Source organism: Colletotrichum destructivum, chromosome 4, assembly GCF_034447905.1.
Source record: "Colletotrichum destructivum chromosome 4, complete sequence".
NCBI classification, from domain to species: domain Eukaryota; kingdom Fungi; phylum Ascomycota; class Sordariomycetes; order Glomerellales; family Glomerellaceae; genus Colletotrichum; species Colletotrichum destructivum.
The window spans coordinates 4,922,743-4,943,085 of NC_085899.1; the positions used below are offsets into that span (position 1 = coordinate 4,922,743).

Here is a 20,343-nt window from a genome sequence, read left to right on the forward strand (position 1 = left end):
CTATTACGACGTTCCAAACCACGTGCCATACATGATTCTAATCATGGGGGTCTAGGGCGGCCAAGTCATTTGTCAGTAAACAGGCCCCTATCTGTACCCGTTCATAAATAGACAAGATCTCTCACTCTCCAAACAACACTCCCCAGCGACCTCTCTCCGACCGCTTTACCATTTTCACAATTCGAACCCGTCTGAAATGCCTCATTCAAACATGGGGCCGCCCGCGAGCACCAACTCTTCAGATCTTTGGCGATCTTTCGTCGTGGGATCGAAAGATTTCGAGCCCAAGTCCGTCGTGCCACCTGCGTTGGACTTTGCTGGCCAAGTACCCTCCTCGAAGATCTACACCCTCGAACAAGTTGATGATTTGCAAGTCAAGAAAAAGTCCACTGTGTCAGACGTTTGTGAGAAAGCTCACCGTAAGAAGATCATCATCTGCTGCGACGGCACCTGGCAGTCATCTGTGTCTGGGAAGACAAACATCCCCTCCAACGTCACACGACTCGCCCGTTCCATGGCCCTGACAGGAACGGACGAGGATGGCAACACCTGTCAGCAGATCGTCTACTACAGCGCTGGAATCGGTACCGGCGCCGGTGTAAGCGTAATCGACAGGGGGCGTCAAGCTGGCTTTGGCGACGGTCTCGACGCACGAGTCTTCGAGGCGTACAGCTTTATCGTCACGAACTACGCCCCTAACGACCAGATCTACTGCTTTGGCTTTTCCAGGGGTGCTTACACCGCCCGATCGGTAGCAGGTCTGATTAACGATATCGGCATCATCCAGCCGAGAGAATTGGACGACTTTCCGGATCTGTATCATCTCTACCGAAAGAGGACTGTCGACAGCTTCAATTTCCGCAAGTCCAAAGATTTTCGAGAATGGATAACAGGCGTGCGTAAAAAGGACTATAGGTATCTGGAGGACTCTCCCGACGTTGATGACCATTGGGACAAGGTACCTCATACACTTCCCCCGGAGTTTACCAGAGTTGTTGAGGCCGTTGGGGTCTTCGACACTGTTGGCGCCTTGGGTGTTCCGGGTTGGGGGATCTTTGAATCCATCGACGAAATAGGAATCCCCGTCACAGCTTGGTACACGAAGATCTTCAACCAAGTCGTTCGGTTCGTTCCTTTTACCGGCATTGACAGCCTTGGATTCCACAACACTTCCCTAAGCAGATGTAAGTTTGTTGGGCTCTGACGGCATGCTTACTTTTTGACGGTTGTGCTGATCAAGCTTTCTGCCACTCCCATCCAGACATCAAGCATGCATTTCACGCGCTGTCACTTGATGAGCACCAACGGGCATTCACCCCGACCCTCTGGCGCCTCCCAGGCAACGATGACCAACGTCCGCAGCCCAGCGGCAAGCCGAGGACGGAGCTCGCGGCAAAGTTTAGAATTCTTGTGAACCCAAAGAATGGAAAGGCTTCGGAAAAGGAACTTTCTCAGGCTTGGGAAGCCCTGATTGAAAGCGAGATGGCCGAACAGTTGAAGGAAAGCGACGAATCGAAGCTACTACAAGTTTGGTTCCCTGGCAGCCACATCAACATCGGTGGCGGCAACCCATTCGTCCTTTGGGGCTTGCCGTTCGACTGTGAACGTAAGCAGCTTGAGCCCCCCTCCGCGTCGCAGATGAGTGATGGGAAAGCCCGCTGATTGAAGTAGAACTTGCCCTTCTCTCCTTCACATGGATGTGTGACCAAATCAGCCAATTCGTTCGGATCGACGACGAACAAAAGAAGAGCGACGATCCCAAGCCGCGACCATCGTTAAGTCTTGCCGATCGCGAAATTGCATCACGCCAAAAGCTGATTCACAGAGCCAAGCAAAATGAAAGTCTCTGGTGGAACCGGCTTCTGCAACCCGTCCGAATAGTTTTCAACCACACCTTGCTCATTGAGTCGAATTTGAAAGCAGTTCCCGACGACGGAGATGATGCCTGGGCTACCGGTCCTGTCTTTGAACTGTTCGAACCCTTGATGAAACTTGTGCCCTTTCTGTCAAAGTACAGGACGCCGGGCGAATACAAAAAGGACAGTGCTGGGAACGATCTTGGCCAGACGAACGAAGAAATGCATCCCTCCGTCCACTACAGAGTGGCTATCCACCCGTCATACCGCCCAAGGCCTCTTGAGGGCTTCTTGAGATGTAAAAACAAACAGAAGCCCGGCCCGCCTCGATATGAGTGGAAGAAAGGAGATGTCGTCATACCCGAATATGTCATCAAGGGCACCGACTATGTTTCGCGTCGCCTAGCTGAGTGTTCCCGTGGAGGAAAGGAGTTTCTTGAGTCTCTTGATAGAATGAAATAGAATTCTCTTGTCGGATGCAGAAAGCTTGGCAGGCTGTGTTGGATTTCTTTCATCGGTGTCGGTTTCTCAACCTTCAACCCAGTATTCAAGACCAGAGATTGTAGTTGATGTTCAAAATACTTGTCATATTACTAATTACTTGATTGATTGGAGGCTGAATGCGCCTCGCCGAAGGACAAAAGCCCCCAAAAACGCTCCCTTTAGCACCATGCCACAACAACAACAACACAGTGTCAGGCGAGGAGCTCGCTCCAACACCCTCGAATGAGACTGGAGCTTAGAACGCCATGAGCTAAGTAAGGTAGGGTAGGTTGAACCGCCGGATGCTCAGCCTCAATGCACTTCAGTATTTCCCGCAAGCCCCCAAGCAATGACGCGCCTGGTCAGGTTCTTTTTCTACTAAGGTACGCTTAGATACACTTAATAAGCCTGCCCCCACATATCCCCCAATTTGTTCCTCTTTTGCCTCTTCATCATCCATAGCTGTTGGTTCACACTCACTCAACCCCTTTCACCTTCTTCCCCGCATTCCTTGCAGCGACAAAAATGGCCGCAACCGCCGACCCCATCCATCGCTACAAGTTTACGATCCTTCCTGAGTACTTTGTGGACTACTACCAGGTCGCGGAGAAGAGTCCTGGCGGGAAGGCAACGACTCAGCCGAGCCTGGGCCTCCTCGACAAACCCTTCGAAGATGCGACCAACGACGCAGGCGCCAAGCCATGGGAGCGGTTTACCGCCCACGTCAACAGACTCAACGCTGAGAGCCCGGAAGGCGTCGAGTACAAGGTTCTGTATCTGACAAGACATGGCCTGGGTTTCCATAACGTGCAGGCAGCTAAAGTCGGGACAGCTGAGTGGGATGCAAGTAACTCAATACCCCCTCGACTATTTTGATTACTCATGGATATTCTTGGCGCAGAGGTACTGGTCACATCTCGACGGCGACGGTGTCGTCACATGGCTCGACGCTGAGCTTGTCGACACAGGCATTCGCCAAGCAAAGGATTTGAGTGCATTTTGGGCGGACGCCACAACGACCCAGAAAGTGCCTTTCCCGGAATCTTTCTACACGAGCCCTCTCCGTCGGTGCCTAGAGACGAGCAGGCTCGTGTTCGGCGGCTTAGTTGAGGAGAGGGGCCAGGAGTTCCGGCCTCTCGTCAAAGAGGGACTGAGAGAGCGTATGACGGATCACACTTGCGACAAGAGAAGCCCAAAGAAATGGATCGAGAGTGCCTATCCGAGATATATCGTCGAGCCAGGGTTCACCGAGGAAGACCAGCTGTGGAAGGCCGACCGATTTGAGACGACGGAGGAGCACCTTGCCAGGAAGCAGCAGGTTCTAAATGAGATCTTCTCAACGGACGCAAGTCAATTCGTTTCACTGACGGTTCACTCATACGCCATCGCAGCCATACTGGGTGTTGGTGGGCAGGAGGAGTTCAGAGTCAGAGAAGGGTCCACGATTGCTTTGTTGGTCCGTGGTGATAGAACAGACGTGTCATCTGGCTAGCTACAGGGCAGGACTTCCCAGATTCGTCACATTATGCCAATCCAATCTCCCATTGTGGTTCATTCCACGTACGTACTCTATATCATCTTTCGCCTGATTAGGCGTACTTCTTCTCCGACTCGTTCTCGGCTTCCTTCTCCGCGACTGGATTTGTCTTGAGCGTGGCGGCTCTCTCGACTAGTTGACGAACCAAGGCCGCGTCAGAAGCACGGCTCTCCTCGCGGATCACCTGGCGAAGGCGTTGTCTGTCGGCAGCCAATTTGCGTTCGCGCCACTCGTCTGAAGTCGGGCCGTGGGTGGTCCAGTAAACGTATGAGCCGTATACCGACGTCATGGCGAGTGTGCCAATAACGATCATGCTGGCGATCGGGTCGAACATCGTCAGGGACTCTGTAACTGCGTGCTCGTCAGAACTCTTGAACATCCGACGTCTGTTTAGATGAGAAAAGACTCACATGGTAGAGCGGGTCTTTCTTTTCTTCTCGGCTGATATCCCCGTATCTTGCTTTCTCTTGTTGTCGATGGTTGAGGACTTGGTGAATTTTTCTATTCTAGGGAGCAATGTTGAAGTACCCTGAAGTGGTAAGGAAAACCACGTTAGGCTTCGGTGAGGCACTAAAAGCTCCGTTCAAATTCCTTTGGTTCATAATTTATCCCTCCCTTGGTCGAATCATAGTTTTCGACTTTTTGAATGTGCCTCCACTATAACCAGCCCAGTGTCAAGCTTTCTTGTTCCGGTGGCGCATGTATCAGGGTGTACATGTGGAACAATCCGGTCCTCCGTGACAGGTCTCACAATTTCCGGAATCTTCATCCGGGTTGGTTTATTCAACGTGCCCGCTGCTAAAAGTTGGACAATCTGGGTAGTCTATTTCATCAACATTTATCCTAGGCAATTACATAGCTTTTCTAGGCCAGATACCAAAAGGCCGGATCAAAACGCAGTAGAGGGAAAAAATATGTTATTGGTCCAAAAACTTCGCCCAAAAAAAATTCAATTCACTTGCTCTATGGTCTATTTTCTCTAACCATTGAATGATTTCTAGGTATGAAACAGTCCTGAAATGTGTTCAATGGTCTTCTCGACCAGTGTGTCTCAAAAGTGGTAAGAAAGGTAGAGGGAACAATCTATATCTTTCAGAGCAGAGGAAGGCATTCCCATAACAATCTATCGATTTCAGGACCTTCAAGATATTTCTTCTCAAGAATCAGGAGCGCCCTCGAAGTCTCTGTAGGAGTAGCCGAGGCCCTCTCTCTTGGCGTTTTGAGCATGCTGTTCTTGAGTCTATGGATAACGAGTATCAGTAGCGATCCAGTGACCTCAGCGAGACTGAACCTACAGGAGTAGTGGGTGCCGCAGCGACGACAGCCACCAGAGACGCTAGGATGACTTGAAACCGCATACTGAGGAGGTAAAGCGTTTGGTCGATGTAAGAGTTGTGTTGCGGAAACCTTAGAAACTTGAATCTCCGGTAATCATGATGAGCAGCCTTAGGTTGTAGAAATGTATTGATAATGTTACTAGATATACTGATGATATTTATTTCTATTCTTGTATACGTTCCCTCTCGGCCCGTTCTTAGACATCAAAACCCGCATGTTGCCACCTGGTAACGAAAGCCCGATTGTAGCCACTCCATTTGGACACAAGAGACAAGGTTTTTGACGGACCGAGAACTGTGTCCACTCCATCACCCGGATTGTAAGACGTAGACGGTAAAGAAAACTTACAAGCGTAGGTGTTTCGGACCGCACGACTACGCGCATACCGATATTTATTCACCTCAGAACCTGGGAGTAGGATGCAGGTTGATCGGAGTCTGAAAGCAACATCATTCCGGGCCATGATGGCGAGATGAATCAGGCAAAATCAAAGGCTCAATGGCGAACATTCACGCATCAGTCGGAAATCACCTTGCGGCTGTATTCACTCGATTATGGTGTAGAAAGCGTCATTTTCAGCCCTCGAATATAGGAGCAGACGTTGAACTAGCTGGAGGATTCAGTCTTGTCACTTACACCGTGAACGGTTCTTCGTTTCAAACTCTGCAACATATCCAAGATAACGGCGTTTTCATCGCAGTCGTGGCACGTGTGGCCGGAGTAGTACTTAACGCAATTTCACCAAGCCATGAAGTCTGTGTCGTTCGAAATAATGCACACCATTGCTCTTTGAGATGCTGTGACATGCGGTGGGAAGCTCGGTCTTCTATTTATGTGTTATTCGTTAAATTGAATTCGATTGCTCGCTACTGACCAGGATAAATATGCGTTGCTATTGCACATCACAAGCAACCTCTGTTCGACGTGCAGTCCATCAGTGATAATGTGAGCCTGAATTAGGATTCTTCATCTTCAACGCGTCCTCATCTTTCCGGAGTTGCTTCCATCCGTCACTTACTCTGATGACATCTCATCAGTCAGTAATCAAAACAGAGTCCAAAATATAGGTTTTCCTTTCTTACGGTGTTTGCTTCGTCTTTGGCCGTAAACTCCTGTATAGGTCGTCTGTTTCGTGTCTTGTCAGCATTCTGCCCGCAAGCTTTTCTCGTGTCCCATCAGCGCAAGAGACTGGAACTAACAGTAGCAGCGATCTTTCAAATGCCCGTGTGTCTCTTTCCAAGATATGACCTTCTCAAAATCCTAGCAGACCTCCGTGTTGATGAAATCTGGCGTAGGTGTAGGATGGTTCTCGAGCCAAATGTACGGAATGATCTGCATGTTAGGCTTGCACATCAGCCTGTCGAGAAGGATGTAAATGCAATGGTCGACGTGGGCTTGGCCGAGGGGAGACTTGGTAGAGGCGCCATAGTAGTCACTGCCGACATCATCATCGTTAGCCTTGGATTTCGGTTGCACTGGTGATACACAGACGAAAGGAAACCTTGCCTGTGAGCCTCTCGCCGTAATACGTCTAGACAGTGGATCTTATGAAACACGTCCATGAATCCAGCGTGCAAACCTTCCCCGAAGCCAAATTCTTCGGGCATCAGCGCCACGAAATCCGGGTCTTTTCCCATCTTGATGACTTCGTCTCTGCGTAAGGGGAAGAGGTGTGTGCTAGTCACGCGGCTCCAAGCCGCATCAACCTCTGGAGATGGCGGCTGTCGGTATATGCTCGGCGTGGCACCGGGTTCCAGAGAGGAGTTGGTGCTCAGCCGGGGAGAGAGATCGACATGATAACGGTCAAGAAGCGGTGCTGCTCCGATACGAGATCAGTAACAACGCTGAATGTACCTTCTAGACGGGAGGGTTTCCTTACAGTACGCCGACGTCGACTTGATGCATTGTTGTAGTGAGGGCTTATCTGTGATTAGGGCACCCAAGAGTACAACACTGAGAAACATAGAGCACAAAAGTGCGATGTCCTTGAGAAGTGAGTTGCGCTGCCGCTTGCTGAACAGGAAACGCTGCTGAATCCTCGACTCAATATCGACAGGGAGAAGCCTATCTTTCTGAGACACCAAAACACATACTGTTTCAACCATCGTGATAGTAGAAAATAGCACCAGCTGAAGCAATAGATCGCTTATGCCCACAGCCGAGAAGGCCTACTATGCTTATCCGCCGATTTATCCGTTGTGATCGGAGGAAGGTAAAGGAAGGTGCGGTGACAATTCAAAACTGGATGACAAGGGTCAACTATCTTTCGCTTCGGACCTCATGAGTACGACGGCGATTTGTTATGGTACAAAATTGATCCGTTGCACTATACGCTCTTACACGGTTTAAAGTTCACCGGAGAGAACTGTAACCACAACCCGTGTAAATCAGTCGGTCCGGCGCCGACGCCACAGGTTATTTCCTGGCTCTTTTTCTGACTCCGTGTAATCAGCCTCGCATGTCTCAGCTTTTCATGTGTGCTTCTCGGACTTGGTCGAACCAAAAAGCAAGCAACCTAGCGAGGCAGCAAAGATGGCAGCCACCCTCAGCACCGCAAGCCGTGTAATCTCATACCTCACAGTCGGGTTGTTGCTTTTCTTCATCATTTTTAACCTAGCCCCATTTCTGCGTCTTTCTTCCATCTCAGCCAAAAGCCGCCACCTCGATTCTCAAATACCGACAATATCGACACAGTTTAAGCACCTCCGCAAACTGGAAGATCTCGGTCCTGCGGGAGATGAATCTTGGAACTCGGCCGTGTTGCCGGACCAAGGCGGTTTTCTGTGGGGCGCGACAAACAGCACCGAAGAGATGGGCGGCAGAGAAGGATGGGGAATAACCATGTTTCACTCGCTGCATTGTCTGCAGATGATGAGGGAGGTGTTCAAGTTGGCTGTCTTCGACGGCCAAGACGAATTGCACAGGCGCCCCCATCCTCAGCGCTTGCGGACACGAGAGCCTCACAACCATGACATGGATCCAAAGCACGCTCTCCACTGTTTCTCATATTTATATCAGGTCCGCGCTATACCACTCTCGTCAATCACGTACAGCCATAACATGGACGAACTAACTAAAGCAAGGTTATAACGTGCGGCGCAGATGGCACTCTCGAACCGCCTCAGCGTCTGTTCGGTGCCCTCCATCCCAAATGCGAAGTCGTATTTTCCGTGTAAGCGTCACGGCGATTGCGATCCGCAAATCCATAAACCTTCGGCAGGCCCGGTATACAAGCGCCGAAAAGCGGCTAATGAAGCAATGGATGATGCATCAAGCATTATATTTACGCCCTTCCGGACTTTGAAGTAAGATATGTACATGAATCTGTCGTTGGCTGCTGTTGTAACTCCCCGACACGAAAAACAAACTACCCCTTCCTTTCACCCCCTCTGAAGGCTCTGCGGAAATAGCATCCTCATCATAAGCCACAGCTTAGATCTTGCCGAATCCGGCACTGGTGGTGGCGGACTTGGCGTCGTTGGCAGTGCCGGCGGAGGCGACGTTCTTGCCGGAGAAGCTGGAGAGGATGGAAGTGTCGCTGCCGGCGAGCGAGCCGCTGGAGCCGAAGGCGTTGAGCTGGCAGACGTGGCCGAGGCCAGAGGAGCACTTGGCGTTGGTGTTGGTGTCAGGGGAAGCGAAGACCTTGCCGGCGAGGCCGGTCTGGTAGGCGGCCTTGACGTTCTGGAAGACGTTGCCCTCGGCGACGATCTTGGAGCCGGAGTCGGCCTCGAACGCGTGGCCGGTGTTGCTGTACCAGTAGTTGTTGACAGCGTGGAGGAGGGTGTTTCCAGCAACCTTGGGGGCTCTGCCGGAGGTGTGGTGGATGTAGTTACTAGCCCAGGTTGTCAGCATATCCTCGTCACGAGGTGGGAGGGGGGTTTGATATTCTCTGGATATCACTTACCCCTTCAAGGTGACCATGTCGCTGCTGCCGGTGAAGTAGAGAGCCCAGTAGTGGTGGCCGTCGCAGGTGGCAGACCACGTAGAAGAACCGTCAATCTCGCTGTTGGAGATGGTAACGCGGTTGGAGGCTCCGTTGCCGAGGACAATGTGCTGGCGGCCAATCTTGGAGGTCTATGAAAGATTCTTGTTAGAGATATGCCCAAGTTTTTGTAAAATGTTTTGGATAAACCCACAGTAACGTGGTCAATCCAGACGAGGTCGCTGCCGTCGAGGGTGATGGCATCACCACCCCAGACGTACTGGGGGTTCAGGTTCTCAATCTTGATGTTCTGGATGATGATGTTCTTGGCGCCGCCGGTGATGCGGAGACCCTTTCCGATGATGACACCCTTGCTGCCCTGACCGATGAGGGACTTGTTGGAGGCAACCTTGATGGGGTTGAGGCCAGCGTTGTCGTACCTGAGGGAGTCGATCGTGTTAGTCTGCAGTCATCAAAGCTGTGCCATCCATGCATGTCTGGTCTTCCTGCGAAGCTCGAGATCCATGATTGGCATGGAGGGGGGGGGGGGGGGGGGGGGGGGAAACCGCTTGTGCAACATACTTGACGCTGGTCTTGGGGGCATTGGGCTGGTAGTTGGTGCACCAGTTGTCCTTGTTGATGGCGGTCTGGCAAGCAGAGCCAGTTCCCCAAGGGGCGCAGCCGGTTCCGGAGGTGGTTCCCTCGGTGCCACGGAAGTCAAAGGTCTTGGTGAGAACGATGGTTCTCGCCGAGGAGTCGGTCAGGTAAGAAACCAGCTGGGCGGTGGTCGAAGGGTAGACGGGGGCGGCGGAGCCACCACCGGTGGTGCCCTTGGCAAAGCCCTCGGCAGATCCCTTGACGGCATCGGCGGCGAGAGCCAGAGGAGCGAAGGCCGCCAGGGCCACAGAGAGAAGAGCAGATCTCATGATGATTGGGAGGATTTCGAAATAAGAAGAAGAGCACAAAGATACAAAAGAATGAATGTGGTTGGTTGGATATGAAAGAGAGACAAGAGGGTGAAAGCCGCTGGAGAGAAACAGGATCTTACAAGTCAAGCAATGTGGCTGACAGTTGATGATATATGTTTGCCGGACTAACCTTCGTCCCACATCATCCTCCTTGTCGTCTTCCTTTTCCCTTCTCCGTCTCCTTCTCCTTCTCCATCTCCTTCTCATCCTTCCTTCTAGGCTCCTCCTCCACGCCCCTTTCTGCCCGCCCCCCGTAACCCTAGCCACTATGGGCCATGCCGAATCTCCACCAACAGGGCAGACGACAACTTCATCTCACAACTCACGACATGCCTCCCAGCCAGCCCTCCCATGAGACAAAAAATGTGTAATCGGCCGACGACATTGCTCAATCCACCCATACTTTAGCTGCCCACAGACCATGGCGTGCGTACCGGATCCGACTACGTGGAGGGATGGAGTGGTGGAGTGTCTCCACTGCTGCATGGGTATCAGACGCGCTCTGTGACCCCTTCATCTACCATCCACGACACTATCCCCGTTGGTCCCGGGGTTACAGTGATAGCGTCGGCGTCACACCCGAATCGAGCGGTAACAACAAGCTCATATTCCGTGGCCCGGCAGTTCCCATCAATAGGAAGGAGGAATAGCCTGCCTGTCTCCGCTGGTAGGGCCGCGCGTGTCTACTAGGAGGGGGGAGGAGGCTAGAGACTGCCATTGTTGGAGCCCTCCTCCGCTGCAGAAGGCCGTCACGAGGCCGGCGGACAGCGAGGGTGGCAGGCCATGCATGGAACGGCAGTCATGGCCTGGAATATTGTCTCTACGTAGAATAAGCTCCGTCTGCAATCATTTTGCAATCAAGGGTCCGTATGCAAATAGTTCTCCGTAGCGTGGTGTAAATTTCCGCCAGTTAGGGACATGGGAAGAGAGTCAAAGAGACCCGACGTGGTGAGCCCTAGGCAACCCCCCTCCCCTTCCCCCCGTCAGCTATTCCGATGAAACGGTTTAAATTTCCCGCGAGGGCATGTTCCCTTCGCATTTCGCGCGTTACGCACTTGCTGCTGCCACTAGCAGCTGTCAACTGGGCACCCGGCGCCGCCAAGACCCAACAACCGGGGCGGCTCCAAGAACACCAAGTCGGCTTCGTGGGCTTCTAGCCTCGGTCGTTTTCCGTGGGAACGTCACAACGTGTGTTGTTGTCCTGAGAAGGATAAGATCTGTTAAGCATAAACCGTCACATCAGCCCCATTGTTATGTCGTGTCGGAAGGCCCAAGCTCCCTCCTCATTTGATGTTCGTCTTTTTTTTTTTCTGCTCAGTACCATGCTCGAAGCATCTCTATTTAGATAGAGATTCAAGGGTGTCGTCTGCGGAAGAAAGTCAATTGCGAGGGCGGTACACGTGTTGACTCAGATTGCTCATCCGCGGAACGCGTTCCCCTTAGTGTTTCCGAGTCATGATGGCGTGTGCTGCGGATGACTCGAACGGGCTAGGCGGCTAATTCCCTCTCTGTGCTGATATTTCACCTTCCCATCCAGGGGGGGCAAGCCTCCCGGTCGTATGGCGCAAACTCCCAAGACCAGGATGTGCATGCCAAGGAATAGATTGAGCCTCAAGCCCAGCCCTCGAGGTGGTCAGTGGCGGGCCCCATCCAAAGAGCCACATGCTGGGGCAGAATATCGAAAGCTACAGAGTACACTACAGCACATGAAAGAACGGTAATGAAATGTGGTGCCCAGGTGGCTCTCGTCAATTCCTCAAAGGATCACCCATTCCGGTCGGATGGAAACTCTTGTGGGAACACGTCGGGAATATCTACGGAGTGTTTCCCCCCCTGGCGCATCAAAATTGGACCTCGGACGTTCTGCCGAGGACAAAGGAACGGAATATCGGCAACGGCGGCACGCAGTCAGCATGTCCCCTCCAGCCTTCAGCCTTCAGCCTTCAACCCTCAAGGGGGGGGGGGGCGGAGGGGGCGGATAGAAAACCAAATAATCGCTCCAGTGATCAAAGTCCGCCTTTTGTCACTGTGATCGGCATTTATTCTTCCTGCAAGAGGGTTGTATTCCCACAATAACGCCACTCTGTCAGAAGGCGGGCCACTCAAGGTCGTGGCTCATCTATTTTACATTGACATGGTTACTCGCTGGAACCACTCTCGAGCCTCGGCGCCTGGCCAGCGCCGATGGGGCGGCCTCCAGGACCGGTTTTCCACTTTGCCATCTCCAACATCGTACGGCTTTCTTTTAGACTTCACCAGGGGGTGGTCGGGGGCTGCTTCGAGCATTCTCGACAAGCTCTCGTTCGCGCGCCAAAATGTCGCGCTCGGCCCTGGTGTTGCCTTCCGCGGGTAAGTACGAGAATATGAGCGGAATCAGCGCGGCCAGCAGGGTGCCGAAGCCGGTGAAGGCGCCCGTCGTCGCGAAGCCCTTGACGAACCGGGGCCCGTCCGACGAGGGCCAGAGCCTGCTCCCGTAGACCGCCGAGAGATTCCCAACCGAGTTGACCAGGGCGACGACGACTGCGCGCTTTTCCGCAGGTAGGGAGATGACCTCCGATGCCCAGTTGAGCATCAGCGGGAGCGCCGTGTAGAGGCCCGCAATGTAGAAGCACAGCATGGCGTACACGACCCTGGGGTCCGAGACGGTCACGCAGACAACCGTGCAGACGAAGCTGAGGCACATGCATCCCGTGATGTGCCACCGGCGGTCCTTGGTCCGGTCGGCCGTGTAGGACAGCACGACCAGGAAGACGGCGCCGACCATCCAGATGGGAATCGTCATGTACTGAGCCGTGACCGACGTGTACCCCATCTGCTTGACGATTGTGGGGATGAAATAGGAGATCGTACAGGATCCCAAGTCCATCGTGAACAGCACCACAAAGACGTACGTCCGCGGGTCGGCCAGGGCCGCCTTGAGGGACTGCCAGTGGGTGAGACGCTGGCCGTGCCTGGCCGCCGTCGTCTGCCGGTCGTGGATCATCCGGACCACGGCCAGTTGCCGCTCCTCCAATGAGAGACGCTTCGTCGTCTCTGGGAAGTCGAGCAGGACGAACTTGAAGATGATGGCGAATCCCACCGTGCAGACGCCTTCGATGAGATACAGCCAACGCCAACCGCGAATGCCCCGGACACCTTCCATATTACCGGTGATTGCGCCGGCGAGCAGCCCGCTGACTGCGCCAGAGCACACGGAAGCGGTGTAAAAGATGGAAAATCGCTTGCCTGAGGGGGGGACGCAATTTCACTTAGTACGGGTACGGGGGGGCCGACGCAGACAGACAGACTGGTGAGGGGTTGGCACCCATGAGCCAGCCAGCTGCAGGTTGAGGGTACTGACCAATCTCTGCCTTCTTGTACCAGCAAGTCATGACATAGAGGACGCCCGGGAAGAAGCCTGCCTCGATGCACCCGAGGAAGAACCGGAGGGCGAGCATCCCCTCGTAGTTCTTGACGACCGACATGATGGCACAGACGGTGCCCCAGACGATCATGATGCCGGGCAGGTAGTACGACGGCCGTGACCGCGTGAGCAGCATGTTGGAAGGGACTTCGCAGACAAGGTAGCCTATGAAGAAGATGGACAATAGCATCGCGTACTCTGCCGACAGGTTAGTCAGATCTCAGTCTTAGCTTTTGGGTGGTGGGTGTTTCGCCGTGCTCACGGGAGTCGTCGAGCTGCAGGTCCGCTTCCATGCCGGCGACCTTGGCGTTTCCCTGCAGAGAGTCGGTTCAGTTAGACTTCCATGATCTATTCCCTGGAGGGGGTGGGTTAGGAGGTGGCGCAATCAACTTACAATGTTCTGTCTGTCGATATACGCCAAGATGTACATGAACCATAAAGTCGGGCCCTGTCTGTTGTGTTATTATTGCCTCTGGTTCTGACTCGCCTCATTCAAGCAGCAGCATCAATCAACGTCTTACCATGTACAGATCAAGTTTCCGGACCAGCGCCTTCTCTTCGGCGGAGTCTGGCACATAGTTCTGCAACGCGCGTTCCAGCTCCAAGTTGTGTTCAGACAAGACGACTTTCTCTGCGTACACCTCCGCCATGTCTGTAGACTCAGGCTGGAGTTTTTCTGCCTTGATGTCGGCCATGGTGAACAGCGGATTAGTCTAAGGAAGTGTGATTACAGGTGTGATTGTCACAGAGCTCGCATTCGGAACCCATCGGGGACGGGACGGTCATCTTATAATGCAATAAGCAGTCTTATCTATGTTTGCTGTTGCTAACGATTCTTCTCAACCTTGCGGTGTTGAATCGGCATCCCAAGAAGCGAGACTGAGTTGGCTCAACTGTGCCCGTCGCGTTTATCGGCATATCTGCGAAGAATTCCCTAAATGGGTGAGTGAGAGACGCAGCCAGGATTGCCGGAGCGATTCGTTATCTCCAGTGCAACGACGAGATATTTCGAGGCCCGCCAATCCCACCCCCGCGTTTTCGCGACCAAGATACCGTGCGTGCGCGCACCACGGCAAATGCTCGGGCGGGGTTTTGTCTGCCTGATAACAGATGGCGATGCGTTAAACTGTCCGGGCAGTACTTTTGGTCGAGATTCCAACTCCCCCTCCCCCGGACATCGATAGCCAGAGAAAAGCGGGGCCGGATCTCCGACCGGCTGGCCTGCATGACCGGCCCGGTTCGTTCATGGTCGGGCGGCCCAAGATTCCTATCCGCAAGCCGGCAGCACGACTTCTTGCCGTTACCATTCTGCTGCAGATATTGTTAGTGGCAGGATCTTGATCTTGGGCACCCGGACTGGTGCCACGTTATCATCCGGCTGCGGTACCTGCACACCCGCTGGAACAATTTTCTATCTGTGTTATCGTGACGGCAGCCAAGGCTTCATTGCTGCAGACAATGGGAAATGATGGGGGACTACAATCTACCTCAGCTGTTTTTTTTGTTTTTTTTTGGAATGATATCTTGATAGATTCATGGTGAACTGAAACACTTAGGTTTGATTTTTCGCTGCGCGTCTTGCGGAAGTTGTTCTCCCTCATGTCTGATTTTCGACGTCATTCGACTTGTCAACTCAACTGATTTCCGACTTTCTGTCCTGCCGTTATAGACACCACTTGACTCTTTCGTTTCTCTGGGGCTACATTATTCTATATACTCTGTACTGGATAAAGTTTGGCGTTGGGAGCTGTACTTGCCGAAGGACCCCGGGAAGATATATAACATAATTCACCGTACCTAGCCAAGCTATGAGGCTCTGGTAGTCCTCCCTGCAGCCAACATGTAACGAGCAAGAGGATCCACCGTCCCTGCGCTTATTCTTCCATCCCTCCTGCAGGGTCCGCCGGTGCGGATACTCTATGTTGTACTGGGTGACAAGTGCCTCCTCGCTGATAGGTGATTTCGTAGTAAGCATATCATCACTCTGTCCAAACTTTATCACCTAGGCTGACAAGGTATCCCAAGCACACGAATACGTTACTTGGTCAGTCACTAGTCGTCGATTGCGAACTACTCTCACCGCGCTCGGTGTCTTTTAACCGAAGTCTCGGCACCTCTGTTCGATCTCGGGTCCTCATGTTCCAAACAAAAGGATATCTGACTAACAATTTGGGCCCGAGGCAATTTGACAGCAGTGTGTGTTGTCTCTTCCGTCAGCTACCTTGAACCGGTTTTGGTTCTTGACACACGGCCTACGTTATTTTCTGTTACTTGTACCGAGCGGACCATCCACTTCATAAAGGTTGCAAATCGTTCTGTCAGCATTATACATGTATCTAAAAAAAACGTTCGCTCTACTGGTATCAAAGTCTATAGCATTTTATCTCTTTCCATCATTCGATGCCGGTCATAACCATCTTCGTCACCAAGAACTCGTCAATGCCATACTTGCTGCCCTCTCTACCAAACCCACTCTGCTTCACACCGCCAAAAGGTGCAGCTGGGTCGCTGATGGCTCCTATTGTAGGGGTTGAATTAGCAAGGACCATTTCGGGGGGGATCACTCGAGCGGCTGCTTACCAATATTGACACCGACCATGCCAACCTCCAAGGCCTCTGCCACACGCCAGCATCGGGAAACATCCTTGCTGAAAAAGTATCCCGCGAGACCAACATCGGCGTCATTTGCGAGCTCGACCGCCTCCTCTTCTGTGTCAAAGGCGAAAAACGCCGCCACGGGGCCAAACGTCTCCTCGAAGCAAATCTTCATGCCGGGCTTCATGCCGGCCAACACAGTGAGGTCGAAGAAGTTGGGGCCCAGATCGGTCCGGGGCTTACCACCCAGAAGCACGCGAGCGCCCTTGGATACGGCATCCTTGACGTGCTCGTCCACCTTGGAAACCGCGCGGCCGTGAATCAGGGGGCCATGGGTTGTCGCCTCTCCGAACCCGTCGCCAACCACGAAGCCCTTGATGGCGTCCACCACCATCTGCGAGAACTTCTCGTAGACCTTGCTGTGTACCAGGATACGGTTGGCGCACACGCACGTCTGGCCAGAGATCCTGAACTTTGATGCGATCAGGCCTTTGAGAGCTGCATCGAGGTCCGCATCCTCGAAGACGATGAAAGGGGCGTTGCCGCCGAGTTCGAACGAGAGCTTCTTCAACGTCGAGGAGCACTGGTTCATCAAGATCTTTCCAACGCCGGTCGATCCTGTGAAGGACACCTTCTTGATGATTGGGTGCGTGGTCAGGACCTTTCCCACGGACACTGTGTTGTCCAGGGCGGTGATGATGTTGACGACGCCAGCGGGGATTCCCGCCCTGTGCGCGAGCTCTGCCAGGGCCAACGCCGTCAGGGGCGCTTCGGCAGGTGCCTTTACGACTACAGTGCAGCCTGCAGCCAACGCCGGACCGACTTTGCGGGTGATCATGGCTGCAGGGAAGTTCCACGGGGCGATGAGACCGCAGACGCCAATGGGCTCCTTGAGCGTCACGAGACGACAGCTGGGGTTGCTCGCCTGGATGGTGTCGCCGTAGATTCTCGGGGCCTCTTCGGAAAACCACTCGAAGAAGGACGCGGCGTAAGCGACTTCGGTCCTCGCGTCGGCCATGGGCTTGCCGTTCTCAAGAGTGATGATCGTGGCCAAGTCCTCGGCGTTCTCCATCATCAGGTCGTACCATTTCCTCAGCAACCGGGCCCTGGCCCTTGCCGGTGTCTTGCGATAGGATTTGAAGGCATCGTGGGCGGTCAAGATGGACGCCTCGGTGTCTTTTTCGTCGAACTCGGGGCATTTGGCAACCTCGGCAAGAGTCGAGGGATCTAGATCATAGATTAGTCCCGGCTCGTTCAAAGACGACCGACCAGTACCTACTTTCAACAGAAAACACTTTGCCAGACTCTGCGCCGACCCATTTGCCGTTCACGTAGCATGATGTCTTCAGAAGCGAAGCATCTTTCAACTATGGTGAAGTTAGTATCGATTCGATACACTCAAGTCCTGAGTGAGATGCTTCGCCGACATGGCCTACCTGGTGTGTGCTTGATGCCATCGTGGGTAAAAACAATGCACCTCAATGTGGTCCTTGCAGAAGAATAGTCTGATGTCTTGAAATTGCCCCGGCAAGACAAAAGCCCTCATGCGATCTGCTGTTTATATGAGCATCTCACTATGGCGTCGAATCGGCGATTCCCCTGATGCGGCATCGCCGTGCCTGTCGATACCGGTGTGGAAATGGCGCTCATGTTCAGTGGGACCGGCCCGGAGCCGGAGCGGGCCACGTGGCGGAGGGGGGGGGGGGGGGGGGATTGACACATATCAACATGCTGCGTTTGGTAAAAGAACGGACCAATTCCACAAAACATGGGAAAAAACGCCTCCTGTAACACGCCTTAATGCGCTTTGTGACAGCAATAAGCCGCAACCGGATTGTGAGGATGGATCATGCTAGGTGCGATGGAGATTCGGTGGGGCGGTTCATCTTGGTCTGGGCCCGGATGGGGCCGGTCCCCGAGCCGGCCGGCTCGTCCCCGGTCCTCAGTCATGAGGGGGGGCGAACGGAGGCTCACGGACAGGTTTTCGGTCGATAAATACTCGACTCCCAACGCTGGTCAACAACCTTATTCTGTGCCCAAATCAGCGAATCCTACAACACCCAGCCTTCCAAGTTCTTTCTCTCAGCTTCACTTCGAGAAGATCGCCACAACCCCGTTTTTCTCAAGGCCCATCAGCACATACACACCCAAAGATGCCCGCTGTCATTGAGCACTCGGTCACCACGGAGGTGCCTGGGCCCATGTCCAAGGCCTGCGCCAAGAAGCTTGACACCTTCTTCGACGCCCGTGCCGTTTACTTCGTTGTCGACTACGACAAGAGCTCCGGAAACTAGTACGCGGCAACCACGGCCACCTGGTGAACGAACGCTGACAATGAGATCCCAGCATCGTCGACGTTGACGGCAACAGATACCTCGATGTGTAAGTTCCCGGGTCCGCCGATCGTCCTCGGCAGCCTGTCGATCCGCAGCTCGCTAATCTGCCCCGGATAGCTACTCTCAGATCGCCTCCATCCCCGTCGGCTACAACAACCCCACTCTCATCGAGGCCGCCAAGTCGCCCGAGATGATCTCCGCCCTTGTCAACAGACCTGCCATCGGCAACTTCCCCTCTGCATTCTGGCACGACCTCCTTCAGGAGGGTCTGATGAAGGCCGCCCCCGAGGGCCACAACCACATCTTCACCGCCCAGTCCGGCTCCGAGGCCAACGAGCTGGCCTACAAGGCCGCTTTCATGCTCTACCGCCGCCGCGAGCGTGGCGAGGCCGAGTGGTCCAACGAGGAGATCCAGTCCTGTCTTCACAATGCCGCCCCTGGATCCCCCGAGCTCGCCATCCTCAGCTTCAAGAACTCCTTCCACGGCCGTGGCTTCGGCAGTCTGTCCACCACCCGGTCCAAGGCCGTCCACAAGCTCGACATCCCCTCCTTCAACTGGCCTCAGGCTTCCTTCCCCGCCTTGAAGTACCCTCTCGAGAAGCACGTCGCCGAGAACGATGCTGAGGAGAAGCGGTGCTTGGAGGAGGTTGAGAAGCTGATCCAGAACTGGCACTGCCCGGTTGCCGCTGTCATCGTTGAGCCCATTCAGTCCGAGGGTGGTGACAACCATGCTTCCCCGGCCTTCTTCCAGGGTCTCCGTGACATCACCAAGAAGCACAACGTTGTCATGATCGTTGACGAGGTCCAGACTGGTGAGTTCCCCCTCTGACGTTGACCTGCCATTCAGAACGTGCTGACACTAGTCGCAGGCTTCGGTGCCACTGGAAAGTTCTGGGGACACGCTCACTGGAACCTTACCTCGCCTCCCGACATCGTCACCTTCTCCAAGAAGGCCCAGACCGCCGGCTACTTCTTCGGCGACCCCATGTTGGTCCCCGACAAGGCCTACCGTCAGTTCAACACCTGGATTGGCGATGCCGCTCGCGTCATCGTCTGCAAGGCCGTGATTGACGAGATCCGCAACAAGAACCTCGTCGAGCAAACTGTACAGTCACAACGCTGCCTCTGAACTCGGTTTCTCGTAGCTAACTCGCCGCAGGCTCGCGTTGGAGATGTCCTTTACTCCGAGATGGAGAAGCTTGCTCAGAAGTACCCCGAGCACGTCCAGAACTTGCGCGGCAAGGGCCAGGGGTAAGTGAAGCCACATACGACGCCCAGGACCAGAGCGTGTCTCGCTGACACTCGTAATAGAACCTACATTGCTTTCGACACCCAGAGTGCTGCAGCTGTCACGAGCTCGATGAAGCGTCTCGGCGTCAACATCGGTGCCTGCGGCAAGGAGACCATTAGACTCAGGCCCATGCTCATCTTTGAGGAGTCTCACAGTAAGCCCACATCACATCGCCCGCTACAGCCTGAAATCAGGTTCCTGACAAGACTCGCAGTTCCCATCCTCATTTCGGCGTTTGAGAAGACCTTTTCCTCTTTGTAAAAGTATTATCGGGTCACGGCACGGATTGGAAACGGAAAAGACGGATAGCATAGCATTGATTTTGACTCCTACGACAGGCCAGTGTCATTTAAGAGGGCATTTCGCAAAAGATACCATAATGATAGAAAAAAGCTACGGTGTGAGAAGAATTTAAGAAGATATATTTTGAAATGCCTCTTTGCTCATATGGACTTGCACGTCATGTAGTGACATGAAGGGCCGCGAAAAGCCCACCTAATAGGTGCAGCTGGGAAATCGGATGGCACACCATGGGATTGCGCATTCATCTCGAAAAGTAAAACCAACTTCATCGCTGCACCCATCGTTCATCGTAAGCTTAATGTTCGAGGCTT

At 53.6% G+C, this 20,343-nt stretch overlaps 8 protein-coding genes across 8 annotated transcripts; 3 read left to right on the forward strand and 5 right to left on the reverse strand.

Annotated features, from left to right (window-relative positions):
• Window positions 1–196: 196 nt before the first annotated feature.
• Window positions 197–2,318, forward strand: CDEST_07431 (Putative Tle1 phospholipase; the record flags this gene model as incomplete). Its single annotated transcript, XM_062923590.1, has 3 exons — window positions 197–1,184; window positions 1,241–1,606; window positions 1,672–2,318. The coding sequence occupies 3 exons, from the start codon at window positions 197–199 to the stop codon at window positions 2,316–2,318; spliced, it is 2,001 nt and encodes a 666-aa protein (XP_062779641.1).
• Window positions 2,319–2,802: 484 nt separating this feature from the next.
• On the forward strand, window positions 2,803–3,926 carry CDEST_07432 (Putative histidine phosphatase superfamily, clade-1). The gene is made up of 2 exons (XM_062923591.1): window positions 2,803–3,182; window positions 3,241–3,926. The coding sequence occupies exons 1-2, from the start codon at window positions 2,865–2,867 to the stop codon at window positions 3,829–3,831; spliced, it is 909 nt and encodes a 302-aa protein (XP_062779642.1). The 5' UTR covers window positions 2,803–2,864; the 3' UTR covers window positions 3,832–3,926.
• A 1-nt stretch (window position 3,927) lies between these two features.
• Window positions 3,928–4,210, reverse strand: CDEST_07433 (uncharacterized protein; the record flags this gene model as incomplete). Its single annotated transcript, XM_062923592.1, has 1 exon — window positions 3,928–4,210. One exon carries the CDS (start codon window positions 4,208–4,210, stop codon window positions 3,929–3,931), a length of 282 nt encoding a protein of 93 aa, XP_062779643.1. The 3' UTR covers window position 3,928.
• A 2,264-nt stretch (window positions 4,211–6,474) lies between these two features.
• Window positions 6,475–7,319, reverse strand: CDEST_07434 (Putative mycotoxin biosynthesis protein UstYa; the record flags this gene model as incomplete). Its single annotated transcript, XM_062923593.1, has 3 exons — window positions 6,475–6,649; window positions 6,706–7,030; window positions 7,094–7,319. The coding sequence occupies 3 exons, from the start codon at window positions 7,317–7,319 to the stop codon at window positions 6,475–6,477; spliced, it is 726 nt and encodes a 241-aa protein (XP_062779644.1).
• A 1,327-nt stretch (window positions 7,320–8,646) lies between these two features.
• CDEST_07435 (Putative pectate lyase, pectin lyase/virulence factor) lies at window positions 8,647–10,062 on the reverse strand (the record flags this gene model as incomplete). Its single annotated transcript, XM_062923594.1, has 4 exons — window positions 8,647–9,046; window positions 9,119–9,288; window positions 9,351–9,576; window positions 9,719–10,062. The coding sequence occupies 4 exons, from the start codon at window positions 10,060–10,062 to the stop codon at window positions 8,647–8,649; spliced, it is 1,140 nt and encodes a 379-aa protein (XP_062779645.1).
• A 2,287-nt stretch (window positions 10,063–12,349) lies between these two features.
• Window positions 12,350–14,202, reverse strand: CDEST_07436 (Putative major facilitator superfamily, MFS transporter superfamily; the record flags this gene model as incomplete). Its single annotated transcript, XM_062923595.1, has 5 exons — window positions 12,350–13,329; window positions 13,445–13,705; window positions 13,770–13,821; window positions 13,902–13,955; window positions 14,029–14,202. 5 exons carry the CDS (start codon window positions 14,200–14,202, stop codon window positions 12,350–12,352), a joined length of 1,521 nt encoding a protein of 506 aa, XP_062779646.1.
• A 1,605-nt stretch (window positions 14,203–15,807) lies between these two features.
• On the reverse strand, window positions 15,808–17,669 carry CDEST_07437 (Putative succinate semialdehyde dehydrogenase, aldehyde dehydrogenase, cysteine active). The gene is made up of 4 exons (XM_062923596.1): window positions 17,539–17,669; window positions 17,382–17,469; window positions 16,088–17,329; window positions 15,808–16,025 (listed from the first exon to the last, which is right to left on the reverse strand). The coding sequence occupies exons 1-4, from the start codon at window positions 17,557–17,559 to the stop codon at window positions 15,901–15,903; spliced, it is 1,476 nt and encodes a 491-aa protein (XP_062779647.1). The 5' UTR covers window positions 17,560–17,669; the 3' UTR covers window positions 15,808–15,900.
• A 478-nt stretch (window positions 17,670–18,147) lies between these two features.
• On the forward strand, window positions 18,148–20,165 carry CDEST_07438 (Putative aminotransferase class-III, pyridoxal phosphate-dependent transferase, major). Its single transcript, XM_062923597.1, has 7 exons — window positions 18,148–18,395; window positions 18,449–18,484; window positions 18,556–19,250; window positions 19,308–19,543; window positions 19,598–19,689; window positions 19,750–19,883; window positions 19,944–20,165. The coding sequence occupies exons 1-7, from the start codon at window positions 18,256–18,258 to the stop codon at window positions 19,988–19,990; spliced, it is 1,380 nt and encodes a 459-aa protein (XP_062779648.1). The 5' UTR covers window positions 18,148–18,255; the 3' UTR covers window positions 19,991–20,165.
• The last annotated feature ends 178 nt before the right edge of the window (window positions 20,166–20,343 follow it).